The sequence below is a fragment of the Bos taurus genome, chromosome 14 (assembly GCF_002263795.3).
Source record: "Bos taurus isolate L1 Dominette 01449 registration number 42190680 breed Hereford chromosome 14, ARS-UCD2.0, whole genome shotgun sequence".
In the NCBI taxonomy this organism is placed as follows: Eukaryota; Metazoa; Chordata; class Mammalia; order Artiodactyla; family Bovidae; genus Bos; species Bos taurus.
Genome location: NC_037341.1, coordinates 30820475 through 30844638, shown reverse-complemented (window position 1 = coordinate 30844638; position 24164 = coordinate 30820475). Strand labels below are relative to the sequence as shown.

At 35.7% G+C, this 24164-nt stretch overlaps 1 protein-coding gene and 1 non-coding gene across 3 annotated transcripts in view; one reads left to right on the top strand and one right to left on the bottom strand.

Moving 5' to 3' along the window:
- MYBL1 (MYB proto-oncogene like 1) overlaps nt 1-19044 on the top strand; it is a 37085-nt gene extending 18041 nt beyond the window's left edge. The window contains 10 exon segments of one of the 2 annotated variants that reach the window (NM_176635.4): nt 1495-1569; nt 2178-2282; nt 5388-5621; nt 6853-7221; nt 9576-9718; nt 10136-10250; nt 14256-14372; nt 14462-14566; nt 15010-15189; nt 16413-16679. In NM_176635.4, coding sequence (NP_788808.2) covers nt 1495-1569; nt 2178-2282; nt 5388-5621; nt 6853-7221; nt 9576-9718; nt 10136-10250; nt 14256-14372; nt 14462-14566; nt 15010-15189; nt 16413-16541 — 1572 coding nt within the window. In that variant the 3' untranslated portion in view covers nt 16542-16679. 2 annotated transcript variants of the gene reach the window in all.
- Nucleotides 19045-22236: 3192 nt separating this feature from the next.
- Nucleotides 22237-22343, bottom strand: LOC112449641 (U6 spliceosomal RNA). The gene has a single exon (XR_003038239.1). It is a non-coding gene; the product is annotated as a U6 spliceosomal RNA (small nuclear RNA).
- Between the last annotated feature and the right edge of the window lie 1821 nt (nt 22344-24164).

The window sequence follows — 24164 nt, the reverse complement described above, 5'->3', positions numbered from 1 at the left end:
AATCTGTGGTTAGTATTTAATTTTATTAATTTTATTCCAGATTTAACTTTATTCCACTAAATGGACATTATTTTTTTTTAGACATAATTTTCAAAGAACCTCTTTAAAAAGGTAGTGACATCTTAATTTACAAATAGGAAAACTTGCAAAGACAGTACAGTTATCTGCTGATACTTAGTACCTTAAGATTTCTGTTGTCTCTTTACATTTTTCTTTAGAGTCCTAAATTTCAGCAGCATAAACTGGAACATTCTGCTTCTGCCTTAAAGATTATCTTTAAATTTATTTTTTTTAACTCACAGGATAATTTTTTAAATTATTTGGGGCCAATTGAGTGTTTAATACGCTCAATCAGAATATATTAGAATGTGAGAGTATTTCTTGTACTTTAAGAATTATTTACCTTTGAATGATTCTTGAAAGATTTGTGTATTCATAGTTCAAGTTATTTAAACTGCTGAAAAGCTAATTCTAATTTTGACTTGAAAGAAAAAAATGGATTGGTATGAAGTACTGTCACAGGTTAAAATGAAAAGTTTGAGAAAGATGTTTCTAATTCATTGGAAGTTGAGCAATAACTGATATTAATCAAATGTAAAAATTAAGTTCTGTGTTAGAAGTTATACATAATGCTTCTGCATTAGTGATTTACATAGGCCATTATGGAAGATAGACAATTTCCTATTTATATTTATTAGATTTTAAGGTTTTAAAAAATCTTATGAGGTTCTTCTCAAATTTCTCCCTACCACTGCACACTAAATTTGCATGCAACTTCAAAAACTTTATTACAGATTCTTTAGAAAAGAGACAGAATAATTCATTGTCTATTGTCAAAGTATTGAAAATACATGAGTGATTCTGATTGTTTTTCTGAGACAAATAATAGAAGCAGCCTCTGTTTTCATATCTTCCTATACTGAGATTGGCATGGGGGGGGAGGTGGTAGGAGTAGGAGATGTGAATATTGAAGACTTGCTTTAGTCTCCAGCTGCATAAGTGCTTCATATGGACCAATCAGTCCTTTGCCCTGAATGATAAAACACAAATACTTTGTCTTCTCCAGGAGATAGAGCAATCCTTTAATAGCAGATTTTAAAAAACACTAGGTAGATATTGTAGATAATAAGTAGACTGATTGGGTGATAAATCTAGTCCAAGTAATTCTCATATTTCATTTAGGGGAAAATAGGTCTTTGCTAAGAGTTATGCCTTTTAGTCAATAGATTTTAAGAATAAGATGGAGCTCTTAAGAAATTACTATATGTGTAAATACTCAAAGTTAACAGAGCTACTGTTCCATGTTGATATTTTATTCAGCTTTTGTCTTTGCCTCAGATTTTTAAAAATTTATAGTGTTATATGTTATATCATATGTTATATATGATATATATATGTTATATATATCATAATGTATATCATGTTATATATTAAAACATATAATATCATATGTTATATGATATAAATAATATTAATTTTAAATTACTTTTTTAGATCCCAGGCTATCAGTATGTATCACCTGAAGGCAATTGTGTAGAACATGTTCAGGCTTCTTCTGCCTTTATTCAGGTAACTTTTTATTTATTAAAAAACAAAAACAAACCCCAAAGGAAACAAACACTCAAACAGTTTCAAATTCTAATAGCGCCTGTTGCTCATCTATAAAATTGCGGCAAAAGCAATACTATCTGATCTACTTATTTTGAGTATTATAACATTAAAGGAGAAAGTCTTTAAGTGTGTTTGAGAAATATAAACTGTACCAATGTAAAGTAGTTCACAACACCAGTGAGGTGGTTCTTTCATTCTTCTAACTTAGAACATTCAAGTTATGAATGAACATATTTTTACTAAACTGGATAGAATGTATGTGTTCAGATTCAATAAATTAAAACAAATTCCACACATAAGTTTTTAAATTGATTAGATGATATAGTGTAAGTTTTTTCATGCATTTAAATTTCCCAAGTCCTTTCTGTTAAATTGAAAATATTTACCAGCACCTCTTTAGGTCCCAGAAGAAGTGTGATACTGAGTATTTGGGATTTTGTAGTATTAAGCTTTATTAGAATAGACTTTATGTTGCATAAAAGAAAATAAAACTGAGAACATTAATAATAATAAAAAAGCAATTTTGTAAATAATCTGTTTTTTCTCTTTTGTTTAACTCATTTTAGCAACCCTTTGTAGATGAAGATCCTGATAAGGAAAAAAAAATAAAGGAACTTGAGTTGCTTCTTATGTCGGCTGAGAATGAAGTTAGAAGAAAACGAGTTCCATCAGTAAGAAATAATCTAAAGTGTTTAGATTTTATTGTTAGAATCTTTTATGTGCTTTATATGCTTTTATAGTTTTAATCAGCACTGACTTTTATATGCCAGCAAGTAGAAAGCATATTCATTGTGATTCCAGATTTTAGTACGGACTGAAAATAGTTTTTCTAATTTGCAACTTTGAAGTTGCCTGTTTTTGACGTGCATCTCTTGGAACATACTTTACAGTGTTTTGTATTAAGATGCTTCTTGATAATATCAAACAAACAAGATATAATCTTCAATATGTGTATTTGTGAAAATGTGTGGATTAATTAGGCTTTGTTTTCTATTAGACATTCCATGTGATAATGGCCTTAATAGAAAAAAAAAAGAAACTTAAGGAATTTAATTAGATATGTAGAGAGATTTCTGTGCTTCAAAATTATTTTTATTCTCCCTTTGAAAATGTTTTCTTGTCTACTGTATTAGAACACAAATTCAGTAAATTGGAAAAAGTAATAATATTTTAAATATAGGAAAAGGGAACATTTAGGTTTTATGCTGTCTAAAGAAATCTTTCAGTGGAAGTGGGTTTTGGTTATCAGGTATGAAAAGTATTGTCTGAGATTTGGTTGATGAGAACAACTATGAATATTAAATCAGGATAAATGATAATGATTCTAGCTAAGTTAAACAGGCTGTGCTAGGAAGAAAAAAAGTTTGTATTTAAATGACAATTTTGAAAGTTTAATATCCTGGTATTTTTTACATTTAGGAAAGTGTTTTTCTTGATCTGGGGCCGAGTCAGGGGACACTATATTTAGAGTGACTGGGAACTAATACAAAATTACTAAATAGAATAACCTCAGGGCTTGAAATAGTATTATGAGGCAACTGGTGATGTCTTTAAATCATTTCAGATGGTATTAATAAAAATGACATTTGTTAATTGTAGTAGATGAGATAAATACCATGGGAAAAGTAATTTTTATTTTGAAACTACAAATACCATGGGCAAATAGGGATACCTGAAGTATACTTAAAGTTAATTTCAGATTTATTAAGAAACTGCAAATAAATAACCATGATTAGAGGGTCCACATTTATAGATAATATATTCAGGTTTAAGCATATTTAAAATTTTTGATAATAGTGTAATTTTGTAATTTAATAGGAAAATATAATTAACTAAAAGAATTGCTATTTTGCATTAAAAAGGGAGAAAGTTACTAATTATTTTTTTTAGACTTGCTATCTAAAATCCACTGTCATAAAGATCTGGTTGAATAAGGAGATTGGTGATTTTAGAGGGACATTACTGCACCCAGTATGACAGATTCTATACTCATATAAAGTATTTATTCTAGACAATTATGTGGTATAATGATTGCCATTTTTCTGAGTATTCATTATATTCCACTGTTGTAGATGTGCTAGATGTATTCCTGGTAATCCTTGTATTAACTCTGGAAATTAATTGCTAGGTATTCAGAATCAGATGTATGCGATTACAAAAAATCTATCGTTTTGCCAGTGGGCCTAGTAAGCTCCCTCTTTGAATCTTTTTCCTGCCTGAAAACTAAGTTGAAATGCATATGGTGTGGAAGTTATCTCCAAAAAGTGATTGTAAACTCAGAAGGTGGCTATGCTAGTGAAATAAGATTGCTTTAATTTCTTTTATTTATAGGACTCTTTAAAATAGATGGAACTTGTTTTGAAACAATGCTGGAAAGTTATTTTTTCACCTTAACTCCAGACTTAACATTTTGCTGTTGTAAATATCTACTACATTCTAGTGATTTTTAATTTTAATAGTCATAGGTACTGTTTATTGGAGTGCTTCCAATGGACTGAGCAATATGTTCTCTAAGATATGGTAGCTATTAGCCACATTTAATTCAAAATTTAAAAATTCAGCTCCTCAGTTGCAGTAGCCACATTGTTGCTGCTCTTATGGCTGGTGGCGCCCATGTTGAGCAGCCTCCAATGCAGAACATTTTCATCACCTCAGAGGGTTCTTTGGACCATGCTGTACACTTTACATCCTGTTGCTTCTTGGTTTTTTCCTATTTTTTTTAAGTATAGCTCTGTATAAGCTTAACGTGTACAGCATCTTGATTTTACTTACTTATTGTTAAGTTTAGTGAACATCCATTGTCTAATATAGAAACCAAAAGAAAACAAAAAGACAAAGGAAAAAAACCTTTTTTTCCTAATGATGGAAGCTCTTAGAATCTGCCATTCTTAACAGTTCTCAGATTATGTTTTGTTTCTTAATCATGGGTCTTCAAGATCTCACTTCTTGTTTTTCGTTATGAGACACTAGAAAACTAGGCTAAAAAGATAAGTAAATTGGCCAGTGTACATCTCTAGCGAGATCAAGGAAAATGGCACAGTCCCTGAATTCAAAGGATTTACTTTGCAGTGGGGAAACAGTGTGATAAAATAAGTCACACAGTTTTATGGGAGTTCATAGAAGATTGAGATTTAGGTAGTCAGAAGGGTTCCCTGGAAGAATTCCTATTTGAGCTTAGTCTTGAAAGACAGACGGTGAATATATATTAGCAAAAGAGATGAACTTGGACATTATTATAAACAGAACAGTTAATAGTGTATAATAGGATGGAGTACTTCCCAGTATTTGAACTGTATCTTCAATGAGGAATAGGAATTTTTCCTGGTCAGTAGGTTGAGCCTTCTAGATAAAGAGAATGCTCCCTTTTTCTAGCGTAAAAGACCGAAACTCAGCAGAAACTGCAGGTACTACAGTTGGGTATTCCGTATTCCCTGGGAAGAGGGCTTGTGTTGGGAGATGAAGTTTGAAAGGTAGAGAAAAGTCAGATTCTAGGAGTTTGGACCTTATTTTGTAGTATATATATACTAGTTTTATCTCACCATGACTTTATAGGTTTAAAAAAAAAATGTGAGTTAGACAAAAGAAATATAGTCAACATGAGGTTTAATTTTAAAAAATTTGGGGTCAATTTTAAGGAAAGATGGTATATTTGCTACTATATTTTTAGCTGAAATGTTGCAAAGTATATTGTCCTAGAAAAATTCATACTTAAAAATCCACATTTTTGCCTAGGTTGGGAATGAAAAGTAATGTTCAGATTTCTTCTGTATTTTCAGCAACCTGGAAGCTTTTCTAGCTGGCCTGGTAGTTTCCTCATGGATGACAGCATGTCTAATACTCTAAATAGCCTCGAGGAGCACGCTAGTGAGTTTTACAGTATGGATGAAAATCAGACTGTGTCTGCTCAGCAGAACTCACCTACAAAGTTCCTGGCCGTGGAGGCAAACGCTGTGCTGTCCTCTCTACAGACCATCCCAGAATTTGCAGAAACTCTCGAACTTATTGAATCTGTAAGTTTGAAATTGTGAAATTATCAAAAAGCTCAATTTTAGATATGTGGTTTCATATTCAGAAACAGTTTAATGGATACTCACCAATTTTATGTTGCACATTACCTTGTTAATGGTTAATTCTGTTCTGATATTTTGCAGTGGTTTTTGGCAAAAAAATATATGTATGTATTTATTATACAAGTTGAGATAGTTGGAAAGTAGAGAAAATTAAAGAAGAAAATGAAAACCCTCCATAAATCTAGAGTTAATTTGATGTATTTCCTTTCAGGCTCTGTTCTATACATATAAAACATACGCATGCATGTATTTTTAAACTCAGATGTGCACTAATGCTTGTGAATTTTTTTCCCACATTATACCGTGATCATGTCCCTGTTTTCTTAACTTGTTTTTAAACTTGAATATAAATGGTTTGATGGTATTCTATCATATAAATGTAGCAAATTTTATTTACCAAACGTACTGTTATTATTGGATATTTATCTGGTGTTGTTCTTTCAGTATTACAAATTAAAGAATATGTGTAAAAAGCTTTGTGCAAAACCATGATTATGTCCTTAGGTTAAATTGAATTTTTGAATCACAGTGTGTGACCACTTTGAAGATACTCCATATGTGTTTGTGTGTGTGTGTGTGTGTGTCAGTCACTTAGTCGTCTCTGACTCTTTGCGACCGCATGGCCTGTAACCCTCTAGGCTCCTCTGTCCATGGGATTCTCCAGGCAAGAATACTGGAGTGGGTTGCCGTTTCGTTCTCCAGGGTATCTTTCTGACCCGGGGATCTGACCCAGGTCTCCTGCATTTCAGACAAATTCTTTACCATCTGAGCCACCAGGGAAGCCATACATATTACCAAATGATTATGTAGATGTAGAATAGAGAGTAAAGTTTTCTGATAGAATAGAATGTGGAATTTTATGACAAACTATACTGTTTTATGAAAATAATGTAATTTGTTCCTTTCATTTGAAGTAGTTTGGTAATAAGCTTCAGCTACTGAATTAGATGAAGTGTTATTTTGAAATGTTCCAAATTGGAGTTGTAGTAAAACCATAATCTGTTCCTCTCAGATGGTCTTGCTTAAAAAAAAAGAGGAACCAAGGAAAGCCTATTTCTATGGATAAAAATGGGTAGTTAATTAACTCTGGAAATCATCATCCTATGTTCAAGACTAGACGTAACCAGGTTATAATATTAATAACTTTAGTTAAGAATTTAATCTGTTGCAGGATCCTGTAGCATGGAGTGATGTTACTAGCTTCGATCTTTCTGATGCTGCTGCTTCGCCTGTCAAGTCCACCCCAGTTAAACTAATGCGAATTCAGCACAACGAAGGTGCCATGGAATGTCAGTTTAACGTCAGTCTTGTACTCGAAGGGAAAAGAAACGGTTGTAATGGTGCAGACGGCGAGGCTGTTCCTTTGACCTCCCCAAGTGTGCCTAAGTTTAGCACTCCACCAACCATCCTCAGAAAGAAGAGAAGAATGCGAGTGGGCCAGTCCCCGGGCAGCGAGCTTGGCGACAGCTCATTCAACGACGGTGGTCACACAGCACTAAAGCACACACCGATGAAAACACTACCATTTTCTCCTTCACAGGTAGTCGTGTCGTTTTTGTTCATGTTTTCAACTGTTGATGAGCTCGATTGAATTAGATCTTGGATATCCATACTAGCATTTAGTTCATTGCTTTAGTAACACATCAAAATGTATACTGTAATCAGATGTATATAGGAGAGTGCTGAGCTGGGATAAATCAGAAAAGCATCCCGGGAAGTGAAGTAGTTGCATTTTATCTTACAGTGTTTAGAGCTGAAAGGGATGTCTTAGATACGTAGTTCCACGTGTTTGTAGAACTCATCGGGAAGTAGGCCCAGAAAGGAAAAATGCCTTGCCCACAGTTATCTAATGGCAGAACTGAGACAGAGAGCCAGTTTCCTGACTGACTATTCAAGAAGTACCAGGTATATATTCCTAGACAACTGCTTCTTAGAAGAATTTCATGTGTCAGAAGGTCATCTAGGGATGTCAGGAATTAACCTGCTTTCTCCTGTAGTTATATCTTTAAGCAGCAGATACTTATATCGGGGCAAACTGTTTCTTTGATTTTATAATACTGTCTGTCTTAATGAACACCATATTCCAGGCTGTATGCTAAATGCTTTTCTTATAGTATCTTAGTTAATGCTCTTTCAAAAAAACCTCTGGAGGTAGTTAGAATGAAATTCAGAAGTTAAGCAATTTGTCCAAGATCAGTAAGAAAGAGATGAAGCTGGTATTTGCTTAAAGTATATTGACAGAGGTGAAAAAGTTTTATGGAAGAAGAAGGAAGTTTAATGGCCAAGTAAACTTGGAGGCTGTTGGGATATTATTGGAGGTATATTTTGATGCTGGGAAGATGAATATCTGGCAGTAACTACACAGCCACTGTTTTCTCTGAAAATTTACCACCCACCCCCAGTGCACCCTCAGAAGTTACAAAGTGTCCTGAGGAAAGTGAACCTGGGTTGAGCATACTAGCAGTTTTGTTTTTGGAGTTTTGCATACCTGCAATTTTTGTTGAGTAAATTCTAAGATGAAAAGTGGCTGAGAAGCTGAGGCATGATTATAAAGACCATGTGATGTGCTGAGGTGTGCTAAGTCACTTCAGTTGTGTCTGACTCTGTGCCCCGTGGACTGTAGTATACCAGGCTGCTCTGTCGATGGGATTCTCCAGGCAAGAATACTGAAGTGGGTTGCCATTTCCTCCCCCAGGGGATCTTCCCAACCCAAGGATTGAACCCAAGTCTTCTGCATCCCCTGCATTGGCAGGTGGGTTCTTTACGACTGGAGCCACCTGGGAAGCCCATAAAGAATGTATATTCCATAGCAAAGAACTTGGATTTTATACTGTGACTTGCAGGCATCAGAAGTGATAGAGCTAGAACTCATTTCAGTTATAAGTAGCCTTAAAGCAGTTTCTACTTTTTCTTATGATTGCTTCTAATCTGTTGGTTCCAAAAAAAATTAGTATTTCACAATTGTATGTAAGTTAAAATCCAATGTGTAAATTGTGTCATTTGGAAAATGGACTCTATGATACCAGTTTTGGCTGCTCAAAGCTTCTGAACTGTGTTCTAAATAGGCACATTTGCCACACAGCTGTATTTCTTATTAGTTAAACTTATTCTGGGGCTTCCCTGGTAGCTCAGCTAGTAAAGAGTCTGCCTGCAATGCAGGAGATCCCAGTCCAATTCCTGGGTCGGGAAGATCCTCTGGAGAAGGGATAAGCTACCCACTCCAGTATTCTTGGGCTTTCCTGGTGGCTCAGAGAGTAAAGCATCTGCCTGGGGACACCTGGTTTTGATCCCTGAGTTGGGAAGATCCCCTGGAGGAGGGCATGGCAACCCACTCTAGTATTCTTACCTGGAGAATCCCCATGGACAGAGGAGCCTGGCAGGCTATAGTCCATGGGGTCGCAAAGAGTCGAACACAACTGAGCGACTAAGCACAGCACAGCACAAACTTACTCTGAATTCTATATGTTCTTATAGAAAGGAGCATTTAAGATCATTTATTAATAAAATCATAAAACTTTTTTTCAGTTATACCATTGTACAAAACTTACCTTTAGCAAAGCAGCTAGTTATGGCTTCTATAGATTCTCATTTGATAAGATACACTGTTTGGAAATTTTTTACTGTGTTTTGTTACTTTTGGATTTTTGTTAAATGGCTATTTTTGGAATACCTGTTAGGTGTTAAACAACTGTTCTAAGAGCTGGGGAGGCAGCAATGAACAAAATAAAATTTCCTGCCCTCTTGGAACTTTATTTTTATTGAGTGGAATGTAAATATATTATTATTGGTATCTTTTCCTGAAAGGAGTGGAGAAATAACTTGAAAATTTAATCAGTTTCATATTTGTGTAGGATTTTGACATTTTAGAAATTGTCTCTACACTCTCTTTTTTAGTTTTTCAACACATGTCCTGGAAATGAACAAATTAATATAGAAAATCCTTCATTCACATCAACCCCTATTTGTGGGCAGAAGGTTCTCATTACAACTCCTCTTCATAAGGAAACAACCCCCAAAGATCAAAAGGAAAATGTAGGGTAAGTAGATACTAAATAATTGTGTTGAAGAAAATGGGAAGCAGTTTCAAAAGTAGATTACCTTTTTGTCCATTTATATATATTATCATAATCCTATTCATATGAGATTTAGAATTAAAAAAAATCATAACCTTGAATTTTATCCCTAGGAGACTAGAAGTCAGCTAAAGGTAGTATAGAAGTTTGATCTTAAGCAAATAACATTTTTAGTACTTATTTCTACATCAATCTTTTTTCTGTTGTAAGATGATTGGAATAAGAATAGTTTAAGCAGGCAAATTTTAAAAGTCTTGGAATATTTAAAGCATGTATATATACAAGAAAAATTCAGTGTGTGCTTTTATGATGGCTTTGTCTTCCTTAACTTACATGAAATCAAATTTTGACTATAATACAAATATCTGAATAATTGGACAGGTTTAGAACACCTACTATTAGAAGATCTATATTGGGTACCACACCAAGGACTCCTACTCCTTTTAAGAATGCGCTTGCTGCTCAGGAGAAAAAATATGGACCTCTTAAAATTGTGGTGTGTATACTCCTTTTATTTTTAAAAATGTTCCTAATTTTAATAAGACAAAAATTTTGATATTTTTATCCTTGATTTTTAACATTTAAAAAAGATGTTCAATGAACTGGATTAAAACGACTTACCTCCTATAAGTTTGAATTTGTGTTAATCTTTTTCCTTGTAAATAAACCCTTGCTTGGCTTGTTTTGAATTCACACTTTCTTTATGTCATCCAGAGAAAGCAAATCAAGTGTCAGTAGAACTCATTTCTTAATACTAAAACCTACCTTTAGTAGTTTCAGTAGCAGTTACCTACAGTATAATAAAATAATTTTAATATTTTGATATACATAAGCACCGGAGAAGGAAATGGCAACCTACACCAGTATTCTTGCTTGGGAAATCCCATGGACAGAGGAGCCTGGTGGGCTACATAGTCCATGGGGTCACAAGGAGTCAGACACAACTTAACGATTTAAACAACAACAAAATTACATAAGCACGTTCCTAGTAATATTTATGAAACTGATCACGATACCTCTTTAAGGCTCAGTTTCCTCTTCTATTCAGTGGATATTACAAAACACCCCAGCAGGTTATTTATGAAGGTAGATAATAGAAATAAAGGGGCTGGTATTAAGATTCAAGTAGTATGTGCTTAGTTGCTGCTATTACTACTTTAATAATGATGGGTAACAGTAGTAGTATGTGAATAGAGGTGGCAGGTGTTATCTGTACTTTCATATATATATTGTCAATGTTGAAGTACCTTAGGTGAGCCATGAGCATTCTGATTCTAGGCAGATTTCTGACAAATTAGGTACATTAGAAATAAAATATGATTTTTAAAACGGTCATTTCTAGGGTACTTTAGTTATGTAAATCAGTTAATAAATTCTGGTTTACTTGATCTAATCTGTTTTCTATGAAAAAGCATGTATCAAAAAAGAAAAAAGAAAAAAAAGAAAAAGCATGTATCGCACTCAAATGTTCTAGTCTTTTCCTTATTTTGAAATACTCTTTTAGAGGGTACGTAGTAGGATTGATCAAGTCTTCTGCCACTTAGCTCCATATACTGCCATAAGAAAAAAAAAATTAGCATTCTCTAAACTTCTTAGTTTTTATGCATATACATAATAATAGTGGGATCACATTATGTACTTTTTGGTAACCTTTTAAAATTTATAAATTGCATTCATGTAAATAAATTACCTTGCATTTATCTCATAACTTTTAATGTTTTTGTACTGTTCCATTGTATGGACTTACCTAGTTGATTTAACTAGTTTGTTTCAGCATTTTGTTACTCATTTTAAAAAAAAATCATGAATTTGACAAATACTGACTGAGTGCCTCATGGGTGCCAGCTGCTGGGCTAGTCTTTTGGGGATGTAATGTTAAACATGTCAGGTGTGGTTCCTGCCTTTATAAGGGTGTGTGGCCTAATTGAGAATTCTAAAAATAAGCAATAATTTGAAAACATTTGAAAAATTCTAACAGTTCCTCAGAGTCATTTCGCCAACAGATACTTTGAATAAAAAGTGTTATTTTAATAATAATGCATAAGAAATTAGGTTTCAGGTATCTAAAATCCCTATCAGTTTGTTCATGTTTGGGAAGAATTTATCTATTGCCAAAATAGGTCATTTTCATAAAAAATTTAAGATAAAAGGAAAGTATAGATTTTGTAAGTAAAATTTCTAAAATATCTGCAGGCTCATTTGCAGCAAGCTGACTTTGCATTCCTCCAGTTGTTTACTGAACACCTGCTGTGTGCTAACCATTCAGCTTTCTTATGTATCTTACTTGAATCAGATGTACTTCTTAGACTTTGGCTTTCTAGGACACTTGTATTCTTTTTTTAACTGAAGTATAGTCGATTTACAATGTCAAGTTAGTTTCTGATGTACAGCAAAGTGATTTAGTTACATATATATACACATTCTTTTCCATTATGGTTTATTACAGGATATTGAATAATATTATAGTTCCATGTGCTATACCGTGTTTTTTATCCGTTCTATATATAATAGTTTGCATCTGCCAACCCCAGATTCCCAGTCTTTGCATCTCCAACCCCTCTTCCTCCATGGCAACCACAGGTCTGTTATCTTTGTCTGTGAGTCTGTTTCTGATTCATACATAAGTTCACTTGTGTCATATTTTAGATTCCATATGGAAGTGATATCAGACGGTATTTGCCTTTCTCTGTCTGACTTGACTTAGTATGATAATCTCTTAAGTCCATCAGTGTTCTGTATACGATGTTTTCTTTCTTTCTTTTTTAATGGCTGAGTAGTATTCCATTATATATGCACCACATCTTAGGGCACTTGCATTCTTATAGGCGAAAGAACAGATTCCAGATTCCTTTTTAAGAACACATAACCTGTGTTCTTTGTGAAGCATAATCCTTAAAACAAGAGCTCTTAGAGAAACACACAGAAATACTCACATAATTCCTGCATGTCTCAGGCTATACATGAGAACACTTGAAACATTCTGTTTCCATTTTAAAGTTTTTGTAAGTACTGTGAAATCTTGTTTATGTATGGATGCTATTCTCTCTAACTTTGTTGACTGGGAACGTAAGCTGCTGGTCATTACATGCTGCCAGTTTGTTCTTTGGTTTAGTGGAGCTTTGATTACTTTTTTTTTTTAAACAGGTCTTGGTTATGGTAGATCTTAAGACCTATGGTAGGTCTTAATATAATTTACATTTTTTTCTGAGTTATATAGTGTGCTTAGTTATTTGAGGGCTTCCCTGGTGGCTCAGATGGTAAAGAATCTGCCTGCAATGCTGGAGACTTGGGTTTGATCCCTGGGTTGGGAACATCCCCTGGAGAAGGGAACAGCTACCCACTCTAGTATTCTTGCCTGGAGAATTCTATGGACTGTATAGTCCATGGGGTCTCAGAGAGTTAGACATGACTGAGTGACTTTCTGTAGTTACTTGATAGAAAGATAAATGAATAATATTTTGAGACTATTTCATCATTCAGCCCACATTCAAGTTTGTTTGTTTGTTTTTTTGTATTCTCCCTTCCCACACTCCAGTACACACATAGACAGCCACAGACACACATGCACACACACGTGCTTCCTGAACACTGTGACTCAGCTCTGAGCTTAAGGCTAGGTGTGGAGAGATATATACAGAAGAAAAAGCTCTTAAACAGCTTACACATGTAGTGGTAAGACAAACATGCAAACTAGTAATTACACACTGTATAATAACTACAATAAAAATAGGATAAGGAGAGCTACTGTTGTCCAAATTTATTCTGTTTCCTATTTTTATGTAAAAATAGGAAAGTAATATCGCCTATATTGCATTCTTATAGGCGAAAGAACAGATTCCAGATTCCTTTTTAAGAACACATAACCTGGGTTCTCTGTGAAACATAATCCTTGAAACAAGAGCTCTTAGAGCAACACACAGAAATACTCACATAATTCCTGCTTTTACTCACATACTCAAATACTCACATAATTCCTACATAATTCATGTAGTGGTAAGACAAACATCTCTCCACACCTAGCCTTAAGCTTAGAGCTGAGTCACAGTGTTCAGGAAGCATGTGTGTGCATGTGTGTCTGTGGCTGTCTATGTGTGTACTGGAGTGTGGGAAGGGAGAATACAAAAAAAAAAAACAAAACTAACTTGAATGTGGGCTGAATGATGAAATAGTCTCAAAATATTATTGCATTTTTATATGCCTATATTGCATTCTTATAGGTGAAAAATAGGGAATATGAAAATAGGAAGTAATATGGGTTCCCCCAAAGGAAGACTTTTATTTAGTGCTTTGCCATGAAGGAAGTGGCACACTTCATTCAGTGCTTACAATGTGCAATATTATTTTTGCCATTCAATGGATTAGTTAATTTATTCAACTTATATCTTTAGGGGCTGGGAGAAAATTATGCCAATAATGAAAAAGTATAAGGGTTTTTATATATGGGGAGAAAAAAGGAAGTGCTATAAAAGGCTTTTTAAAACTCCTTTTAAAAATAATTTAGTCACAGCCACTTGCCTTCTTGGAAGAAGATATTCGAGAAGTTTTAAAAGAAGAAACTGGAACAGACATATTCCTCAAAGAGGAAGATGAACCTGCTTACAAAAGCTGCAAGCAAGAGGTGATCTTTTAGTATTGTTGTTGATAAAAGTCTTTATCATGTTCCAGTGACTTGGCCATAATGTCCCTATTGTAAATTATTCATTCTAGCATACTGCTTCTGTCAAGAAGGTCAGAAAATCACTAATCTTAGATAATTGGGAAAAAGAAGAACCAGGTACTCAACTGTTAAATGAAGACCTTTCAGACTTGCAGGTTTGTAAAGGATTTTCCTTATATTAAGATGGTTGCTTTAAGCTCTAGTGGTTCTTGTGCTTTACTCATTGTGTGGTTAATTCATTAGAGATCATAGAGGGTTTCCATTGGTGGTGTTCAGCCTAATTCAGAGAGAAACAGTTAACTGTAGAGAATATTTCATTCACATTCTTGCTTTTTATATTTGTTTTGTTTTGAGAGAAGTTAGCTCTCTTACGTATGATGTCAAAGAGTGGTAGTCCTCAAAGCTTGAAATTTCAGTATTTATCTTTGGTTCACCTCTTAAATATTTATTTTTGCTACATTGCTAGAAATTTCATCGGAGCAAAAGCTTTCTTGGAGGGACATGCACAGGATTTCCACTACCACTTACTCCATAGTCCTTCTGTTTGTCTCCATTTTTGAATTAGTTATTTTATTTTCCTCTTTCTTTTTTCTCTTAGTCAGAAAATATATTTACAACATCTTTATTAATGATACCATTATTGGAAATACATGACAATAGGTGCAACTTGACTCCTGAAAAACAAGATATAAATTCAACCAACAAAACATATACACTTAATAAAAAGAAACCAAACCCTAACACTTCCAAAGTTGTCACATTGGAAAAGAATCTTCAGGTATGAATTTATAAATTTCTTTCAGTGACTTTTGTTGTTGTGTATTCAGTTATCACGTTGGACCTACTGATCACAAATCATACTTTTTCTTTTAAATTCAAAATTGACTATACCAGTAACTAGACATTCACCATTGTTTTGTCACTCAAACTAGATTTGGGTTTCTGAGAGACTCACTCATCAGGGCACATATAAAGTAAACACCTGGAATTATAACTGGGGACTCTCCTGGTGATTTCTTAAGCACTATTTCATTCTTAAACTAAAAATTCCTAAATCTATTTCTGGCACCTCTTCTTCTGTAATAAATAATTGTAGCCTGAATTACAACTTCTAAAGGGTAAGTGGTTGGAAGCAGTTTCAACTTGATTTTGTTGATATAATGGTTTCCAGTGAACTTTCTGGCTCATAGTGTAAAATAAAATGGTTTTTTTCAGATACTGTGCAGCCATTATGTCGCTGCAAATGAAAGCTGGAAATTTTTTTACTGTACTTAAGAATTTAACCTAGAGAATTTGAGAGGTCACTGAGGAAAAAGTTATCTTCTTTACGCTACAATGACCGCAGGACTAGCGTTCCTGACATTCAAGCATTCCTTGAAAACATCTCTGGCAGTCAGACGTGTGGCGCCTCCTCTCCTTATTGAGCCGCTGCTCTTCACAGAGCCGTGCAGCACAATCTCTGAATTCATTTAAAGTGATCTGATTTACCAGTGTTTAACACAGAACTTTTCAGGAAAATTTATTACATAGGAGGTCATACCTATACAGTAGTAACCTTGATAATAGAGGAAAACAAATGTAAGACATAAAGCATTCTCGGTTCATTTTTTGACATTATATCCTCTTTATATCTTTTGCAAAACTTTGAAGCAGTAAAGATTGATATTTCTGTGCTCAGACTGATTTTGTAAAGCAACTATATACTCCAATTTAAAAATAAACCAGAGTTGATTTGAGGGGCAGTTGTGGAAATAGAACTTTAAACTTCCTTCACAGGCCTGTATATGGCGAAAACATTGACTAACAATTGATCATAAACAGTATATGATTTTGAAACATTGTTATTTAAAAAGAATCACAATGCCATTGTCAAAAACATTTTATAGTAATTACTTATCAAATATCCAATCAATTAATTGATTTTTTAAAAGTCTTAATTGTGAAGTAGAATGGATAGTTTTCTTAGCGGTTTTCACATCACTATTAATATTTCCTTCCTAGTCAACTTGTGAATGGGAAACAGTGGTTTATGGGAAAACAGAAGACCAACTTATCATGACTGAACAAGCAAGAAGATATTTGAGTACTTATACAGCTACAGGCAGCACTTCAAGAGCTCTCATACTGTGATTGTTACTAAGATTGATGAAATGCCCCCACTCCCTTACTAGATTCTATACTAAGTTAAGCTGCAATGAAATTTTTTTGTTGATTGTTTTTAAAGTTTTAAAACAGCCCTAAAACGGTTTGTATCCTTTGTCATATTGGGCAACCAGAAAGCTAGGCACTTAAGTAAGGAGTAGGCAATTTCATAATTTATTTTTTTAAGACATGAGATTTTTAAAAATGTTTTTAAAGAACAAGATGGGGAAATCATATTAGAATGTTCAAGGATATTCTGAAAGTAAATTCTCACATCTTTTCTTCAGAAGATATATGTTGCTACTCTCCTGATGCTGCAGTTTTGTTATAGATAGGTCTTATGAGTATGTGTGATTTCTGAAATTAGTCTCTATACAGAAAGCACACATGGCCTTATGAAGTACTTTTGCCTATCTGCTGATTTACTTAGGCTACCATTTACAGAGAAACACAGTGGGAAGGCATTTAAAAGAATAAAAGTTGCACTACTAATTTTTGGTATTTTTTAAAAAATAGTAAAATTAACTACAGTGTTAAATGTATTTATTTGAGCGTAGTCCTCAAAACAAAAGGCATTGCAAAAATGTTTTTTCCTTATTGGTAAAGAGTCAGTATTTTCTCCATAAATCTCAGAAGAGCTGAGAGTTTTGTTGAATGTATTGTACAGTATGTAGGAGCAGGAAAACTTTGTAAATTGGAAAGAAATCTGTTTTTATAATTTATTTTCATTTTTAAAGCTTAAATGTAGATATTTAAACCTATACAGGGTGTCTAGAAGCCAATGTTGTTTCCTGTTATTACAGATAACATAGTAAAGAACAATTTTGACTTTTAATATGAAACAGTAGTAAGTTATAGCTGCAAAGAATTCAGTATCTATACTGTATGTCACATCTACCTAAATATTGCACTATGTCCTTTAAATCATGTTGGTTATAAAGTAGTTCTAAAAATGTACTAAATAATAATTTAATATTTTCTTTTTAAATTATATGGGGGGTCATATAAATTAATCTGGTGATTTGTATATTTGTTTGAAATTTTTGCATTTTGTTTAAAAAAATAATATGGTACTTTGGTCCCTAAAAACAGTCTGCACTTAGAAGTTTATTATATTTACTCAATGTTTAAGAAGTAGAGAACATTATCTTTTATTTATAAAAATATTTGTCCTTTTATAAATGTTTTGTGTTTCTCTACAGGTTACAACAGTTGCTTCAGTTGCCTGTTTTAGGTGTTTGCACTTACTTTATTTCTTCTTGAAAGAATGTCTTTATTTGCTTTTGTGTAGAGATTTTATGTAATTTTTTGAAACATATAATGGTATGCTGTCAACTTAAACACTGACAGGTAAATAGAATTGTACACTGTAGTTGTAATTATTTGTAATTGACACACTCTCTCCCTCTCCACTCCTGAAGTATGCTGCTATAGAAAATAGCAGAGTCGGCTTGCTGCTATGAGAGAAGGAAAGAGCGACCACCACTTGCACTGTGTGAAAACATAAAAAGTATGATGATGGCAAGTTCTCAAGTTAACTTAATGGAATCAACCATTACCAGGCAAATTCTTGCAAATACCAAAATGCTCTGCCTTAAAACAAAAACAGCTTAAGATTCTCTGTTGATGGAAATGGAAATACGAAGTATTTTAATGCCTAGCTTTTGAACAGTAGACCTAAAAGGATTTTAAGCTATTTAAATCTACTTGCTCATTTTTGCATATTATATGTAGTGAGAAGTGAAGAAAATGTGTGGTACTAAGATTATGCCTTGTTGATAACAAATAGATGAACCAATTTGAATCTTCCTAGCATGTTTGTTAAGTATGTTGATTGCTTCCTAATTAATGAACTTCTCACAGAAATTTCACTTTGTAAAACCAATGATTGTAGCAAAATCATACTGGATCATTTCAATTTCAGTTACCTTGAACTAATAGCACATAATGGTTCCCTTTTATCTTTTCTTTTTTTTTAATGTAGCCCTTGGCTGGTTTGGATGTACATAGTCTCCAATTACCAAAGTATAATATCTTGGAAGAGCTATATTTTTTTAAAGCATAGTTTTTTTTGAGCATTAAATTATCCCACATGTAATATATTGCAGATAAGCTTGGGATTTTTGGACATAGTACATATTTCGGTTGGTATTGGTTGAATCCTCCAGTTAACTGCTTTGTTGCTTTTTGCAAGAAGATTTTTTCATCTTAAACATGTCAGGCATCTTAAATCACCTTTTATACTGTTGTGTTCAATTTGAATTTCTTTCAGTATGTTAAAAATGCCAGACATAACATGTAGCAGCCATACTTGCATGGAAACTGACTACACATATAATACTGCATTTTGTTGTAAGGTTTTTGCATTAATACAGCCATTACCCTGACTAAATTGAGTTTTTTGATATATGGGAAAAAACTTTCCATTGTAAGAGAATCTTGCATACAATGTTGACTGTTAACATCCAAAATAAAGCATCTGTGTACAAGCTGTCATGGCATTGCTTATTCCACTCAGATTTTGTATTGACTGACCCTTGAAGGACTTAACCCAATATTCTGTGCTTAAACCATTTTTCTCCTTTCAGGTGATTTCATCTGTTAACACAACTTGACCTCTTTACTCAAGAAATGAAAATACATTTCCAATTCTTGAGCCTCATTTAGAGCCATATTTTCAACTGCCTTTAGAGATTTCCATGTGACTCTTCTGTCAACACCTTAAATGTCGGATGTTCTCTTTTTCTCCAGCTTGAACCTGCGCCTCCTTTGTTCTCTTAGTGGTGTTACCCCTTCGATCACTCACCGAGAAACCTTGTGCCTCTCTCTAACCTTCCACGTTGAAATCTGTTTTAAAATCTTAGCCCACTGAAAGGCTCAGCTCTAATTCCATTACTTCATCTCTGACTTAGATTATTGCACTTACCACTCTGCTCTCCATTCTCCAGAAGTATCAAGAAATTGTTCTGTGACATCAGGGTGTCACCTAGGCATGGCCGACGGTCACCCAGACAGGTTTGTGCAGTATTATATCACCTTAGGCAATGTCACCATCCAGATTTTACCGTTAGCCTTCTAGGTTTAGAAATCTGATGGATTAACCCATCAGATTAAGAGACTAAAATGAGTTTACCCCTCACTGGAATGTCTGTATCAAGTGAGTGAGACTGACACATGAACTCAAAACACTTAATTTACAGTGTGAAATGTAAGTCCTAAGAGGAAAGACAACTGCTTACAAGCTGCTGCTGCTGCTGCTGCTAAGTCACTTCAGTCGTGTCAGACTCTGATCCCATAGATAGCAGCCCACCAGGCTCCTCTGTCCCTGCGATTCTCCAGGCAAGAATACTGGAGTGGGTTGCCATTTCCTTCTCCCGTGAGGGTAAAGAAACATATGAAAACACACAGAGATTGGATCACCTCTCCTGTTCACAGACCTTCCACAGTTGTTTGTTGCCTAAATAACAAGAATTCTCCTTCACTTCCTAATCTGGATCTGGCGACCTGGATCTTTCAGGAACAATGTATGCATGCTTCTGCCTTCGTGCCTCCCTTCATTGCTGCTTCTCTTTGTCTCCCTGCCTGTTAGAATCCTACGCAGCCTTCAGGGCACAGGTATGTGTCATTTCCTGATTATCCTGGTGCCTCCGTAAAACTTTCCCATTAGACTTTATGTTTTCAAGAGTAGGAATTGCTCTTTATAACTCCTGCATCTACTGTGGTGCTTAGGGAGTCTCAGGAAGTGTTAAATTGAAAGAGTGTTAAAAAATAGTCTTGACTCTTAGGAAATATTAACCATATTTGTTTTACACAATGGGTTGTGAATAGCTTGGGTTTCTTAGTTTTGCTTTATAGTCAGCTATTATTTTGTTAAAAATCTTTTGAGCTCCTTTTATAACCATGTGATTTCCTGCCTGATTTATCTAGTTATAGAGCAGTAGGCTTGCCAGCCAATCAGACTTTTAATTGTAATATAAAACAGATGGAAGGTTTTGAAGAGGTACTTCCCACTCTGTGACTCTATGAGAAGTGAAAAGTTATTTTTAATTAGGTAGTGGAGGATAAAACAACCAAATGCAGTTCCATAAGAGCAGGGAAGGGGAGCATTACTTCCCCTTCCCTGGCTGTTTTTTATTTTAAACAAGGTCAAGATGTTAAAAATATTGGTAGAAAACCAAGATAAAGTATAGCAGGAAAAAAATTATTCATGGCTGACACGTTGGGAAGAGAGTGTTTTTGAAAACTTTAATATCTTGGCATCAGTACATTGAGTTTGAGCAAACTCCATGTTAAAAGCAGTGTACTCTCCTGCCCTTAGTTTTGAAGACCTCAGATCTGGTGTGCTTATTCAAGTTCCAAGTACAGAATGTGCTAACTTTGAGTAGATTTTTCTGGCCAGCACAGGGAAAGAAGGAGGGAGATCGACTACTCTGGTTTTACTACTGTACTTTTGCCAAAGTTTGGATAACATTCTGACATAATTTCCTGAGACTCAATACAGTTAGCACTTATTTGTTCAACTAGCAACCAGTACTTAGCTGCATGCTTACAGGACCTGGCACTAGGGAACTATGGTAAATAGGGCATGACCCTTCCCTTGAGGAAGCTGATGTTTGAGAAGGGCAGATGAATAGTATGTAACAGAAATAGCATCTCTACTCCATTTGGCCAAAAGTGAGATAGATCAAGTAGCCAAGTTTCATTTGAGAATAAGGGAATGGTGGGTCATTGCCCAGATAGTGTGGGTTTTCCCTTTAAACTGGAGAATTGTGCCCAGGTGCCTTCCACCCCAGGAAGTTCACAGGCTAAAAGTTTGTGTACAAGTAACAGTTGCAACCATATGCCAGTAACATACATGACCTCATTTAATCCTACCAACAACTATTAGGTAAACATTTTATAACCCACTTCTGTGAATTTGGAAGCAGGCTTGGATTAAGAGGCTTGTCCAAACTCAGTACAATGCTAAGCTGAGATTCATTCAGACGTCTGAGATTTGAGTTGATTCTTTAAGCACAGGGCACAAAATACTTTTCTATTTCTATAAAAGTATAAAAACAAACAAAACTAGTGTATAGTAGGCTTGGGGGGTTGTTGAAGGGAGCCTGGGAGGGGGGCCCCTGGAGTGCTGCAATGCTCCATTTCTTGCTCTGGGTGCTGGGGTTTTTTTGTGTGTGGCAGAGGAAGAGGAAGGACCACACCTCATGGCTTGTAGACTCTTAGTTCCCCAACCAGGGATTGAACCCAGGTCTTGGCACTGAAAATGTGGAGTCCTAACCACTGGACTGCCAGGGAATTCTCTGGGTGCTGATTTGATGGATGGATTCAAGCTCTACTATTATATGTGCACTTTTCTGTGTTTATATACATTGTACTTCAATAACATGTTTAAAAAAAATCTAGTTTGGATAGTAGAGGAAAATACAAATGTAATGAGTTATTCCTTGCCTGTTCCTGTGATTACTGTACTTGTAAGCATCTACAACGCTAGCCCTGTTATGGGTGTTTCACTGTTACTCTCTAGCATATGTTGGGCCCATTTCTTCTGGTAAATATTTGTTAAATTTCTGCATGGAATAAGTGAACTGTGTGGACTACTTCTTTGGTCTGTATATACCAAATATACCAAAAGTTTACATGTAAGAGCTTTCTCTACTCCACTGAATGAATACTCTTTAAAAAAAAAAATATGGAACACTTCACGAATTTGCATGTCATCCTTGTGCAGGGGCCATGCTAATCTTCTCTGTATCGTTCCAATTTTTGTATATGTGCTGCCAAAGTGAGCACTGAATGAATACTCTTGTTATAATCCCTCATAAAAGTCCACAGTTGAACCTAGCCTCCACCTTAAAGTTCAAGCTTTTACTCCCATCCCACTGAAATTTCCACATTCAACGAATTACAGCTCTGTCTAATGTAGTCCCCTAGTTAGTTAACTCTGCCAGTTGCATCCCTTGGTAGCACAATGTGTTGTTACCTTGTTTATTTAGCATTGATGTTCTATAAGCAAACATTCACATAATTCACCCATCTAATTGACCCACATCCTTCCTTCCAAATTCCCCACACAGGCCTTCTCCAGGTTATTTAACGCTTTTACTCAATTAACAATGCGTGCAAATGATGTCAGCTAAGAGGGCTTCTACTACATGTTGAAAAGTTCAATAAGATATTTTATCGAACCCAATATGTCCAAAATATTATCATTTTAACATATGATTAATATACATTATTCGTGAGGTATTTTGCATTTTTTTTCCATTCTGAGTCTTTGAAATCCAGTGTGCATTTTACACACAACTAAGCCCCAGCCAGCCACGTTTCAAGGGCTCAGTAGTCATGTGGTCAGTGGCTACCACACTGAGCAGTGCAGTTTTCAATCACTAGGAATTTACAGAAAAAAATGTTTTGTAATTCAGAAGAAACACTACCTATTTTAGGCCACAGCAGAACAACTTCAGGAGAGAAACACCTTTCATGGGAGGCTGTGACAAAGGAAACTGATCTTTTTCCTCAGGAGAAAATTATGTTTGAAGTGAGACCTGGCAGATGGAAAGTGTGTGCGTGACTGCTTAAGTCACTTCAGTCGTGTCCGACTCAGCTGGAGTGAGCTGCCAGGCCCGCCTCCAGGGACTCTTCCGGACCCAGGGATTGAACCCGCATCTTTTATGTCTCCTGCATTGGCAGGTGGGTTCTTTACCACTAGCGCCACCTGGGAAGCTTGGCAGACGGATAGGCACGAGGCAATCAGGTAGAAAAGAGCAAGGACCTGTGGGTTAAAGCGCCACCAAGGGAGCTAGTGTCCACATGCAGACTGCAAGGCCAGAGGGGCTGAAGGTGAGATGGGGGAGGAAGAGGACTGTGCAGAGAAGGCTCCTGAGGGAAGAGTGGGGAGAACCCGAGTTCCCTGGGAAGCGGACCACGGTGGAGGTTGGCAGGCAGGCCATGAACCAGGGGGTGCTCTTGTCCCCAACGCCTGAAGGAGGCGGGGGAGAAGGCAGGGTTGGGCAGAGGGAGATGCAGGCCTTGCCATCTCCATGGGGACCTATGAGGCTCCTCCGGAGAGGAACCCAGGTCTTCTTCGGCCTGTCACCAGAAATGGGCTCCCCAGGAAGGGGGCCTGCCTTGGGCCAGCATTCACCTCAGCAGAGAACATTCTTTGACTTCAGTTTCTTTGCAGAACAAGAGTCGAGGTCTTCTGAGAGAGAAAAGGAGGAATGGTTGCAGTGGGAAGCACCATCAGAGATCTTAGGAGAATAAAGGATTTCTGAAACAATCCTTGAGAAGACTGGGGAAGGGATTTGATCAGGGGCACCCAGGGGAACTGCCAGGCAGCTTCAAGGACTTATTTTAGGTTGGCAGGTGAGTTCAGGCCCTTCGGCTAGATGGGTCAAGGTCGTGATCTTTTGTGTTCACCCAGCTCTGCCCATCACCTGGGCTGAGTGCGTGGCCATACGCAGGGCTCTGCACCAAGACATAGCCATGTGGGTCTGCCCTGCCTGGCATCCAGGCAGGGTGATCAGGCGCAGCAGCAGAGGAAGACCACAGCATGTCCATCTGCCAAATGGGTGCAGCTGAAGGACCGAGGGGCAAGGGAGTATGGAACAC